The sequence below is a fragment of the Gossypium hirsutum genome, chromosome A01, assembly GCF_007990345.1.
Source record: "Gossypium hirsutum isolate 1008001.06 chromosome A01, Gossypium_hirsutum_v2.1, whole genome shotgun sequence".
Classification (NCBI taxonomy): domain Eukaryota; kingdom Viridiplantae; phylum Streptophyta; class Magnoliopsida; order Malvales; family Malvaceae; genus Gossypium; species Gossypium hirsutum.
In genome coordinates, this window is record NC_053424.1 from 11,948,177 (window position 1) to 11,959,978 (window position 11,802).

At 34.4% G+C, this 11,802-nt stretch overlaps 2 protein-coding genes across 8 annotated transcripts; both read left to right on the plus strand.

The window, feature by feature from the left end:
- The first annotated feature begins 1,227 nt into the window (after positions 1-1,227).
- Positions 1,228-4,635, plus strand: LOC107916670 (probable tetraacyldisaccharide 4'-kinase, mitochondrial). Of its 7 annotated transcripts, XM_016845998.2 has the most exons (8): positions 1,228-1,463; positions 1,581-1,704; positions 2,274-2,507; positions 2,810-2,959; positions 3,105-3,314; positions 3,448-3,507; positions 3,748-3,828; positions 3,917-4,635. In XM_016845998.2, exons 1-8 carry the CDS (start codon positions 1,291-1,293, stop codon positions 4,058-4,060), a joined length of 1,176 nt encoding a protein of 391 aa, XP_016701487.1. In that variant the 5' UTR covers positions 1,228-1,290; the 3' UTR covers positions 4,061-4,635. The 7 variants fall into 7 exon arrangements, with proteins under 7 accessions (XP_016701487.1, XP_016701488.1, XP_016701490.1 ...); XM_016845999.2 differs by lacking the exon at positions 3,748-3,828; XM_016846001.2 differs by lacking the exon at positions 3,748-3,828 and having other exon boundaries at positions 3,992-4,635.
- A 1,440-nt stretch (positions 4,636-6,075) lies between these two features.
- On the plus strand, positions 6,076-8,596 carry LOC107916672 (GDSL esterase/lipase At5g55050). Its single transcript, XM_016846002.2, has 5 exons — positions 6,076-6,624; positions 7,352-7,485; positions 7,582-7,815; positions 7,892-8,141; positions 8,255-8,596. Exons 1-5 carry the CDS (start codon positions 6,300-6,302, stop codon positions 8,473-8,475), a joined length of 1,164 nt encoding a protein of 387 aa, XP_016701491.2. The 5' UTR covers positions 6,076-6,299; the 3' UTR covers positions 8,476-8,596.
- The last annotated feature ends 3,206 nt before the right edge of the window (positions 8,597-11,802 follow it).

The following is an 11,802-nucleotide window of genomic DNA, read 5'->3' on the forward strand; positions in this document are numbered from 1 at the left end:
TTAACATTTGGGTCGAAATTCAAGGAATATACTATCATCGCAGGGTTGACATCTAACCAAGTGAACACATCGATTTATCCATCAGCAAATTACCTAGAGTTGTTTATCTCTTTCTGTCCTTAAGAACACTAACAAAAGAAAGAAATATTTTTAGGTCACGTGGGTTTTATAATTTTTTTAAATTGGGTTGGGTTCTAAACTTTTAATTTTAATTTAGGTAGGTAAATCTATATTGTTTCATTAAAAACTTAAGATTTAACGTAAACAAATTTTGATTTTAATTTGAATGGACTGATGATTAGAGTTTTTATTATATAGCAATTTGACACGAATTCAAGCTGTACTACTTTAACTTAATATTATATAAAAAAAAAGATACAAATGAATCTAATTGAATACTTAAAACATTTATGGTCAAAATTATACAAATTGCCATAAACAAATGCTGACGTGTAAGAGTTACCAGTACTTTTTAAGGTTTCCTTCATGCAAATATTGACAAAACTCAGTATTTTTGTTCTTATTTTATTCTATTTATTTTTTATCATGATGTATGTAGCCCTCAATCTTTGATTCTCCTTAGAAAAAAAAATTATATCTGGTGGCTCCTCACGTAATTGCCTAAACAAAATGTGTTCAGTAGAAAAACTAAAGATTAATTTTTGAAAAATGAGAGAAAATTAGAAAATTTGTTTTAAATGGGAAAGTTAAAAACAAAGATTTTAAAGTTTAAATTTAAGTAATAGTTAGACATGGGTTCAAGTATAAATAAATTTAGGACCTTTTTTCATTTTTTATTAACGACAAAAATTTATTCTACTTTTACTAAAAAATAAAAATTATATCACTTATGTTTATTTAAATTAATTAATTATTATATTAGTAACACTAATTTATCTGAAAAAATCTACCTTAATTTAATTACTTCTTATTTCTTATAGTTTTTTTATTAAAAATATTGAAATATTTTATTTTTTAGATTTTAGATTTTATAATTTTAAAAAATAAATACTAAATTAACAAAAAGTTTGATCATTGAATGCTAAAAATTTATTTATTTATTTATTAATAATTGTCACATATACACACGAAATTAAACAGAATTATCGTTGGAGATTCAATGTCTAAATTACGAAAATTAAATTTTAAATTTCGTTAAAGTACAGGGACTGTGGTCATATTTAAACCTTTTGTACGTCATTGACAAAACTACCCTCTATTCGACTATTCCCTCCATTGTTTCCCTCTTCTTCCTGTGTTGTTTAGTGCTCTTTCCTTTGGTTGCCAATAATGGAGAAACTGAAGCAAGCAGTGAAAGAGATCGCCTACTACCGACACCAAGCTAAGTTTTCCAAGCTTCATCTCTCTCTTATTCCTTTCCTTTCCTTGTCTTCGTCTCTCTACGGCGCCCTTCTCTATACTCGTCAGTCTCTTTACCGCTCTGGTTTCTTCTCTAAGAACAGGTCCATACGACACACTCCCCCTCATTAATTATATATTAAAGCTTAGTTTGGAGGATATTACCTTCAAGTTAATTATTTGTTTGTTTTGTTTACTTTATTGGGTTTTTGTTTTTGAAGGTTGCCAGTGCCGGTAATCAGTGTTGGGAATTTGACGTGGGGAGGAAATGGAAAGACCCCAATGGCTGAGTTCATAGCTAAACGCTTAGCTGATTATGGAATTTCACCTCTCATTTTGACGAGGGTATTCTGTTTTTTCCTCAATTATTTTCATTTTTGTACTTGTTTTTTTTGCACTATTCATTGTTGTACTTGATTCTTCATATGGTAGGTTAGGAGGTCTGCATGGGTTTGAATATGAGTCAATTTGGAATTGGATCATCAACCTTTTCAAATAAAATCGGGTCGGGTTGGTAACCTTTTTATTGCCGATTTATGCACTGATCAGGTTGGGTTTGAAGTCTTGTTCCTGGGGGGTTATTAGGCTTTATGTTTATTTAGGTGCGGATCATTTTGGGTTTCGATATCGGTATAGTTCCTAACTGGGTAAGGTTGACCCAGGTTTTGGCAACCTTAAGGGATTGGTTTGCTTGCTTTTCAGCCATTGAGATAGTTTGTACATTGTAGCTGTAATATTTATATCGGTTTCTTGATGTGGAAGATTGACCATTGGGTTTAAGTAAGTTTGAGTGGATTCTAATTGTTTTGAGTTTTGAATTTCGATGTTTAGCGGCCAAGAATAGAGCTAACTTTTATCTCGGTTATTGTCACTTTCAATTTGCAACTCCATTATAAAATTTGGTTCTCTTGAAGGGCTATGCCGGTGGAGATGAAGCTAAAATGCTAAAAAGGCATCTACTTGGGGGACCTGTAAAAGTTGGTGTAGGTGCAAATAGGGTGGCCACTGCCAATTTGTTCTTTGAAAAATATGGATATGTAGATTACCGTGGTAGTAAATTCTTTGAGAGAACCTATCTTGACCCAAAAATGGGAAGTCATGTTGGTTCACAAAAAATTGGTGCAGCAGTTTTAGACGATGGTATGCAGGTATGAGTATGACAGTTTCTTTCGTATTCCTCGCATTGTTCTATTGCATGTCTTATTACGTAGTAATTATCTCTTAGCTAGTTTTTGTATATTAACAAGAAATTATATGGCCAAATAACTTCTCTTGGTAGTTCCCTATTTCTTGCTAAGCTGATGAATTCATTTTTATGCCAGCAGTTCTTGTTTTAGGATTTGATATGCTTTTATATTTAGTTTCTGCATTTCCCTTTATCTGGGTAATTTTTAAGCAAAAAAAACATTTATATGCTGATAAGTAATCATCTCATGTGTATGGAAGGCAGCATTGGAGCTTATGTCGTGACCTAGAAATTGTAATGATTAACGGACTAATGCCTTGGGGAAACTGCAAACTACTTCCTCTTGGACCCTTAAGAGAACCTTTAATAGCAATCAAACGTGCCAATATTGCTGTAGTCCATCATGCTGACCTGGTATGATGAACTGATCTTTCAAGTTGTACTTTTCTAAAAGATAATTTCTCATTCTTCAATAAAATTTCTGCATAGTTTGGCTTATGTTTTTGTAGGTGGACTATGTTAAGGAGTTGACTAAAAGCTCATGCTTAAAATCATGCAGGTGTTGGAACAAAAGCTCAAAGATATCAAGTTAGTGGTTCAAGAAATCAAGGAGTCACTTCCTATTTTTTACACCAGAATGACTCCCTCATATTTCTTTGAACTGAGAAATATAAGCACAAAGATGCATTTGGGAGCTGTGCTCGATGCAGTTGTCTTATGTGTTTCTGCAATCGGTTCTCCCGATGCTTTTGTGCGGGCGATGGAAAAGGTATTACTATTAATGTTATTTATTTTCCGGTTTAGTTAACATGTGATGCATAGTGGAGAGTCTTCTACATCACTTATTTCTTTCATATTCATCTCTATGAAGGAATTTTACTCTGTTCAATAACTTGCTGCAGATAGGACCATTATTTGTCGATCGATTTGACTTCAGTGACCATTACTCGTTTCAACTTAAGGTACAGTGCTCCTCCTTTATTTAAACTTGTCTGGAGACAACTTTAATCTCTTTGCAAGAACAATGGGTAAAAGACACAGACCTTGTTAGACTCCTAACTGATCATTTTAGTCTGCCGTTTTTCATTCTTTATATCCTAGATCTATTTTCCATGCAATCATGTTCTGGTTTCGTGACTTTATATCCTAGATCTATTTTCCATGCAATCATGTTCTGGTTTCGTGATGTCGATGAAACCTAGGATATTCATATGATGAGAGAGCGGCTTAGACAACTCGAGGACAAGTTTGGTTATAAGCCAATTGTTATAGTTACAGAAAAAGTGAGTAACCGAGAAAGCTGGCTTTGATGCGTACAGAAGGTTTCTCTTGATACGAATCCTTTAAACATGTTAAACTCTATTATACCAGGACTATGATCGAGACCCCGAGATTCTGAAACATTTGCATCCTTTCAAAGTTCTGGTACTCTGTTCTGAAATGCAGATTATACCTTGTAACGGCTGCAATGAGGATAGCTTCAAGTCGTTATTGAAGGAGCTACTGGAAGTGTAAATGCGTATCAGGTGCAGATTACATTCAGCTTTCAGACACCATGGTAATTGCTTATGCCATGCATGCTGTGGCTGAAGTTGCTTGAATGAACATTGAACGAATGACACATTCAAAGAGTTTTTGGACCATAGTGTTTCGGTTTCGGTTTTAGTATATTTGGTCCAATTATATGAATACCTATTTGATTTCGGTTTTGAGCTTTTAAAAAACTAAAATATTGCTTATTAACCGATTTTTTTTTTAAAAAACTAAACTAAACTGAACCGAACTGAACTATTATTCATACTCAAAATTCAGATGGACTGATTTGGACTGTTTTTGGGCCTTCTATCCTAGTCACAGTCACCTGTATGTAGGCCGAGATTTGCTATTTGCCCATGAAGGCCTTGATTTAGGCAATTTAGGTTCAAATTTTTGACATTGTTAAAGAGTAAATTTTGAAATTACTCGGAACCATTTTTTTAAAGGGTTACTGTATTGAAATCATCATCTCCAACTTTATCATGTGTATGAAACAATGAATTTTGTACTTTAGGATTTATGAAAATTATATTAGTTTCTACCTTTTTATTTTATTTTGCATTGAATTTGGATTTGGTTACAAGTATATTTAGTATTAGCACATACCAAATATGTTCATTGCATGTTGGAAATTAATCAAGCAGGGTTAGAAATATCATGAATTTGAATGTTCTTTTTTTTCATAATTGTAAATATGGTGCTGCCCTTATGGTTCTATTCTTATGCATAAAAAATTTCCCTTTGAAACAAGAAAAGTTAATTGTATTGGCCCTGCACCAAAACAAGACAAATAGCATAGAAGCAAAGATTTTGTCGAGTTCTCCAGATATATAGGAAGAAGACAATCAAGAGGGCTTGAAACAAAGCGTGAACGCAAGTGAGACAGGTTGAGTCAGTGGTGATCCATTTGGCATCTTTATGTTGCAAAGAGCTCCACGCCTCTTATCCTTTGAAAGCACTCATTTGTGGTGGTACATCACACCATCAATAGATAAAAACCATGGTCCCATCTATTGTTCATTGGGCTGCGTCAAAGTGTCTCCACCGGCTAGCCTTCCACCAACCAACTTGCCCTTGTGGATCAATAGCTATAGTGGGGGGTTGTGCCAGCTTTCCAAATTCATTTTGTCCATAAAAGAACAATGGTTTTCTTCAATTATAACTGTTATTTGGTCAAATTTCTTGGTTCTTTATTTATTCATTCGTGTTCTTCGTTCAGTTGACTCCCAACCCTGATAATATATTATATAATTCTATGAACTAGATTATGACACATCATTTAAAATTTTTTAGAAATAAATATACCTTCATTTTCAATGATGTGCCATTTTTTGATTCACTGGCCATGCATAAAACTATATAAATTAGAGTTTATGAGTCAGATAAGATCAAACATTGTAATAGCAGTATTTAATTTCTTTATGCTTTGCCGGCCTTAAAATTAATTTTTGGGTTTGGATGTTTTATTAACAATATATTGTTTTAGGTTAATATATATGATATATTTGTTCTGTTTGTTTATAGTAGCTAACAAAGAACCCACACAAATCAGTGAATAGCTTGGGAGTTTGGGTATGTATCTATAGCCAAATTAATTGTGTGAACTAAATCTAATTTAAAATGATTGATTATTAATTAGTTGAAAGTAACTAGAAAACCGAAATAGTATGGGTAATAACCCTAAGAAAGTAATTAAAAAATGGAAAGTAGTTCGAGTATGGGACGGTGCCATTCGATTGCTTATTATGATATCTATTTCCAGCTTTAAAATAAAATAAAAGCTGAGACATGGAACGTGACCATGAATCAAATGGTAGGAAAATGGAAAATGGAAAATGGGATCCACACCTGAACTGAATTAGTTTGTTGTCTGTCTTACCACTCATTGGGTTCTGTCTGAATCAATGTGGTGGGCTCACACACCATCCAACTCCAACTTACACACGCTTACAGCTTTATATTCTTAAAGCATCCCATTCATTCCTTTTTATTTTATTACATAACTTCGTAACATGTTTCATTCACTCTCTATTAATAATTAACATGTTTCATTCACTCTCTATTAGTAATCATCAATTTTTTATATTAAATAATTTTTTATTTAATATTTAATATACAATTTTTTATTTAATATTTAATATACATATAATTTTTTTATTCAAAAGAATAGAGCTCCACTCTCTTCCGTCCTCAACCCGACACTGTCTATAAAAAGAATATGAAACTCTTACATCTTCATCTTCCCACTTTAAACCAAAGTTTTTTCTTCAATAAAGAAATGGATGATGGTAGACGTTTTAGGGTGAAGAACTTCTTGTTGTTTTTGTTATTCTTTTGTTTATTGAGTTTGAGAATGGAGTTTTCGAGAGCTCAAATGGTGCCGGCGGTGTTTGTTTTCGGGGATTCGTTGGTTGATGTAGGGAACAACAATTACCTTCCGGTTTCCATTGCAAAAGCAGATTTTCCTCACAATGGAATCGATTTTCCAACCAGGAAACCAACCGGGAGGTTTAGTAATGGCAAGAATGCAGCTGATTTGCTTGGTAAGTAATCTTCACAACTGGGATGAGTTTTTGGATGATAATTGAATTAAGTTTCATCGTAAAGCACTACGAATTTTCTGAAAGTAGCCATGCAAATTAAATTTAATTAATCGCTTTTTTTCTTTCTTTCTTTCTTTCTTTTGTCAACATTATAAACTACCCTTTTCTGCCATGTTGTGATATTTGTTAAGCTTAGGCTGTGATTAAATATTTACCAATTTTTCATGAGTATTGTTGAAGATATGGGTCAAAATACGATAGTTTATTGTTTCAAAATATTCATAATGTATGTATGCTTTAATAACAATTATGAATTAAAAAAAGAAAAAAGGCTGAATTACTTAAAAAGTTAAAAGAGTATTGATGCTCATCTGGGTTGATTGAACGTATAAAAAGTTGAATAAGATTCTTAAGTAGTAATATTAAAACAAAGCCAAAGTATCATTCATTGATGCTCATCAGCTTTATCCTTAGTTGAAAATTTTAACGAATATTTTAGTTTACAGATAATGTTTGAAATATTTGTGAATCTCAAAAGTCCTTTCAACTCGGAAAATATTTGATTTGATTATCTCCCAAATTGAAAGCAACCTACTTTCATTTAAGACTCACATAAAATAATAAAAAACATCTGACACATAAGAGTAACTTCACCTTTGACTACTTAGTAGGATTAGATTTATTGTATTCACATTGTTCCATTTACATAATATTGTTATTTGGGCAGCTGAAAAATTAGGGTTACCAAGTTCACCACCCTATCTTTCTTTGTTAAAGAAGACAGATGAATCATCATATATAAACGGCGTTAGCTTCGCCTCAGGTGGTGCCGGGATCTTCAATGGCACTGATCAAACTTACGTAAGTCTCTAATAAATGTCATGTGTACGAATCAATTGTTTCTCAAATGTAGCTATATTAGGGTTTGTAGTTTCACATGGTTTGCCAAATTTCTAGGGTCAATCCATTCCTTTATTAAAACAAGTGGACAACTACATTGTAGTATATAAAAGTTTGGTGCAACAAATGGGATCACCTGGTGCAGAAAAGCACCTTTCAAAATCCCTTTTCACCATTGTTATCGGTAGCAATGACATATTAGATTATTTTGGATCGTCTGATCTTAGAAAGAAGAGCACCCCACAACAATTTGTGGACTCGATGGCCAACACCCTAAAAGGACAACTCAAGGTAACTAATTAAGTGATATTTGCATTGGAAAAAAATAGTGAAACTTGATCCTAAAATTTCATCATTCTTTTGGCAGAGACTATACGAAACTGGTGCACGTAAATTCGTTTTAACCGGTATCGGAGCGATAGGGTGTATTCCTGCAGAAAGGGTTAAAAACAAAACCCATGAATGCAATGAAGAATGCAATTTTTGGTCTGTCAAATACAATGAAGAGCTAAAGGCAATGTTGAAAGGGTTAAAATCAGAGCTTCAAGGCATAAACTACTCTTACTTTGATACTTATAGTATCATGCAAAATGTCATCCAAAAACCATCTTCTTATGGTATTATATATATATAACTTGTGGTTTAATTAATTTATGCAATTTTTGGGTGGGTCATTTAATTGTTTTAGGTTTTGTTAAAAGGTTTGAAATTTTTCAATTTATGGGTGCAGGGTTCAATGAGATAGAAAGTGCCTGTTGTGGGCTTGGGGATCTGAAAGCTAAAGTCCCTTGTGTGCCCATTTCGAAATATTGCTCCAATAGGAAGGATTATGTCTTTTGGGATTTGTATCATCCAACTGAGGCGACGGCTACGATTTTTGTGCATACTCTTTTTGATGGCCCTTCACAATACTGTATCCCAATGAATGTTAGGCAACTAGTTTCTGCTTGAACTTATAGTCAAATATCAATTGCTTACAGTACTAAGAGAACTAGATAGTTTGGTTGCGACAACATAATTTTTATGTAACATCACAATTTTAAAAACAATATAACATAAAATAGTTTCATAAGTACAATATAAATATACAATTTCACGATTTATATGACATCATTTATTACCATATCAAAATTTATGTCAAATACATGAAATACCAAACAGAACATTAACGTCACAAAAAAATATAAGAATCTCAAATCCAATAAATGCATGTTAAGTTGTTTAGTTATTAACTTGAGTTTCATCACAATTCAATATAGCAACCACACTTTTATATTAAAAGATTTAGATTATTTAACTCTAAGCTTTTCTCTTTAATAAACTAAGTAATAAACTTGTTTGCACTCTCAATTACAAGTTCTCTAATGTACAAATAAGTGCTAAAAACTCTCGATATAAAACTTATCAGAACCTTCGATTTGTTCTATGTTCAATTCGATGTTCAAAAAGGTTTGGACAGAACTGTTCAAGCACATCAACAGAAAAAGAAAAACAATGAGAAAAATAAGCACAAATCCAAAACGCGAGTCAAAGAGGTAAGTAAAGAGAGAATCAAAAGATGATATTAGTTAACGTGGTTTGAGTTTCCCAATCCTATTATACGGAGCCTCACTTAGAGAATGATTTTATTCTAACAATTCAGCCAGTACAACTCTTGGTTTAAGCCTAACCTACTGAAGAAAACCAGGTAAACTTGAGACTTCAAGAAACAAAAGCTATTTTGAGATTTTGAAAAAGAAGAAATCAATTTTGTATTTAGACTTAAATCTGCCTTTTTGCACTTGGAACGAAGTATTTATAGACCTTAGAATTAACAACTCTATAACAGACTTGCTAACAGTCTGTAACAAACTTGGCTAACTCTTAACTGCTTGAATTACAAATACACATCCTTAACATTCATCCATCTTCTCCACATGTAAGACCTGAAGAAAATTCTGAAACCTAGTAAGTAACGTCACCGAAAGCGGTTTGGTAAGAACATTAGCAATCTTATCACACGCAGGAACTTCACCAACCACAACCGTTCAATCAGCTACCTTTTCACGAACAAAAAACAGATCAAGCTCGACATGTTTGAATTAAGAGTGTAATACAGGATTGGCGGCAACGGCAACCGCACTAGAACTGTTACACCAAATATTAGGAGTATCATCAGACGTAACATGGAGTTCCTTAAGAAGCGACAGTAACCAAGTAACATCACTAGTAGCTGCAACAAGACTCTTATATTCAGCCTCAGCCGTTGAACGAGACACCACTCGCTGTTTCTTGGAACACCACAACCTAGGATTTTGACCAAAATAGGCATCAGCATACGCAACCAAAGGCAACCTAACAGACGGAAAAAAATAACCTCAAAGTCAAGTGTGCCACATAAGTATCATAGAATCCACTTTAGAGCGATCATATGAACAGTAGTAGGATTATGCATGAACTGAAAAATTCAGTTTACGACATATGCAATATTTGGCCGAGTAAAAACAAAGTACTACAACGCTCTAGCAAAACTTCTATACTCAGTTGGATCAGGTAGACTATCTTTGTCACCTTTAGATAAATGTGTCAAGCTAACCATTGGTGTAGAGACACTCTTTGCTGCAAACATCGAAATTCGGTCAAGAAGATCACGGGCATACTTCTTCTGGCATAGATGAAGACACCCGGAGGAAGAACGTGCAACTTCAATCCCGAGAAAATAGTGGAGATCACGCATTTCCTTAGGCGAAAACTCATCATTCAACAACTTGACAAACCAGTTGATAGAGGTAGATAGATTTCCGGTGATGATAATATCATCGACGTACACCAGAACATAAACAGTAGAATCGAACTGAACTCGCACAAATAAAGAAGAATCAAATTTTGAACCGACAAAACCAACTGAAACAAGAAACTGCTTCAGCTTTTCAAACCAGGCCCGAGGAGCCTGTCGAAGACCATATAGAGCTTTCTTTAGGCGACACACAAGGGGCTTGCCATTTGAATCAAACTGAACATACCCCGACGGTTGATGCATAAAAACCTCTCTATCAATATCACCATTCAAGAACGTATTGTTCACATCGACCTGACGAAGTGACCAACCTCGAGATACAACAATAGAAAAAATGGCCCTGATAGTAGCAGGTTTCACCACTGGACTAAACGTGTCTTGAAAATCACACACTAGGACTTGAGAATAACCTTTTGCGACAATCGTGCCTTATAATAAGCAATAGTGCCATCAGGATTTTTCTTAACCTTGAAAAGCCATTTACACCTAATAATCTTGCTGGTGGCAACAGAGAAGAGCATCGTATTCAACCTGAGCTGCAGCACGCCACTCAGATGTAGAAAATGCTTCTTCAATTGTGGACGGTTCTACAACTTCAACTGTCATGGCTTTTGGTTTAAAATACCAGTCTTCGATCAAGTAACCATTGGATGTGCATTTACCTAGGTAAATAAGACTCCAGACATAAAGATACGGCAACAGTGGGCGTAGTAGAGGAAGGATCACCAGTACTAGTGGTTGACGGTCTCGAGTCGATTGACGCTTGACCTGGAACCACCCTATCCTGAGGATCTACAGGTGTTGAGCTTGTAAACTGAGAAGAAACTGCTTTGACCAGAGGAACACAAGTGGGTATAATAGTAAGCAAACCACCAAAACTTGACGTAGTAGAGGACAGAGACATAAAACGTTGTTCATCAAACTCCACATAACGAGAAACTATAATCTTACCATCAGGAAGAAGACACTGATATCCCTTGTGTTGAGGACTATAACCCTGGAATGTACAAGGCTGTAATCGAAAATCTAACTTATGACGTTGAAACGGGTGTAAATATGAAAAATAGTAACAGCCAAACACTCGTAAGTGATCATAGGTGGGATCACGTCCATACAGAGCCTTATATGGAGTCTGACCATGCAGAATGGACATTGGGAGCTGATTGATGAGATGGACCTCACAACAAAATGCATAGGCCCAAAACTCCATAAAGAGATCTACTTGAGCCAGAACAGTAAGCCTCATATCTACAATGTGCCGATGCTTGCATTCAGCCACCCTATTTTGTTTAGAGGTATGTGGACAAGTCAACCAATGAATTATTCCTTGAGAAGCTAGAATAGACGTAAACGCGCGATACTCTCCACCCCAATCACTCTGAAACTGTTTGATAGTTTTGCCAAACTGAGTTTTGACTAATGTCTAAAATTGACGAAAATAATCCACGGCCTGAGACTTTTGGCGAATCAAATAAATCCAAGTAAAATGGGTGCACATATCA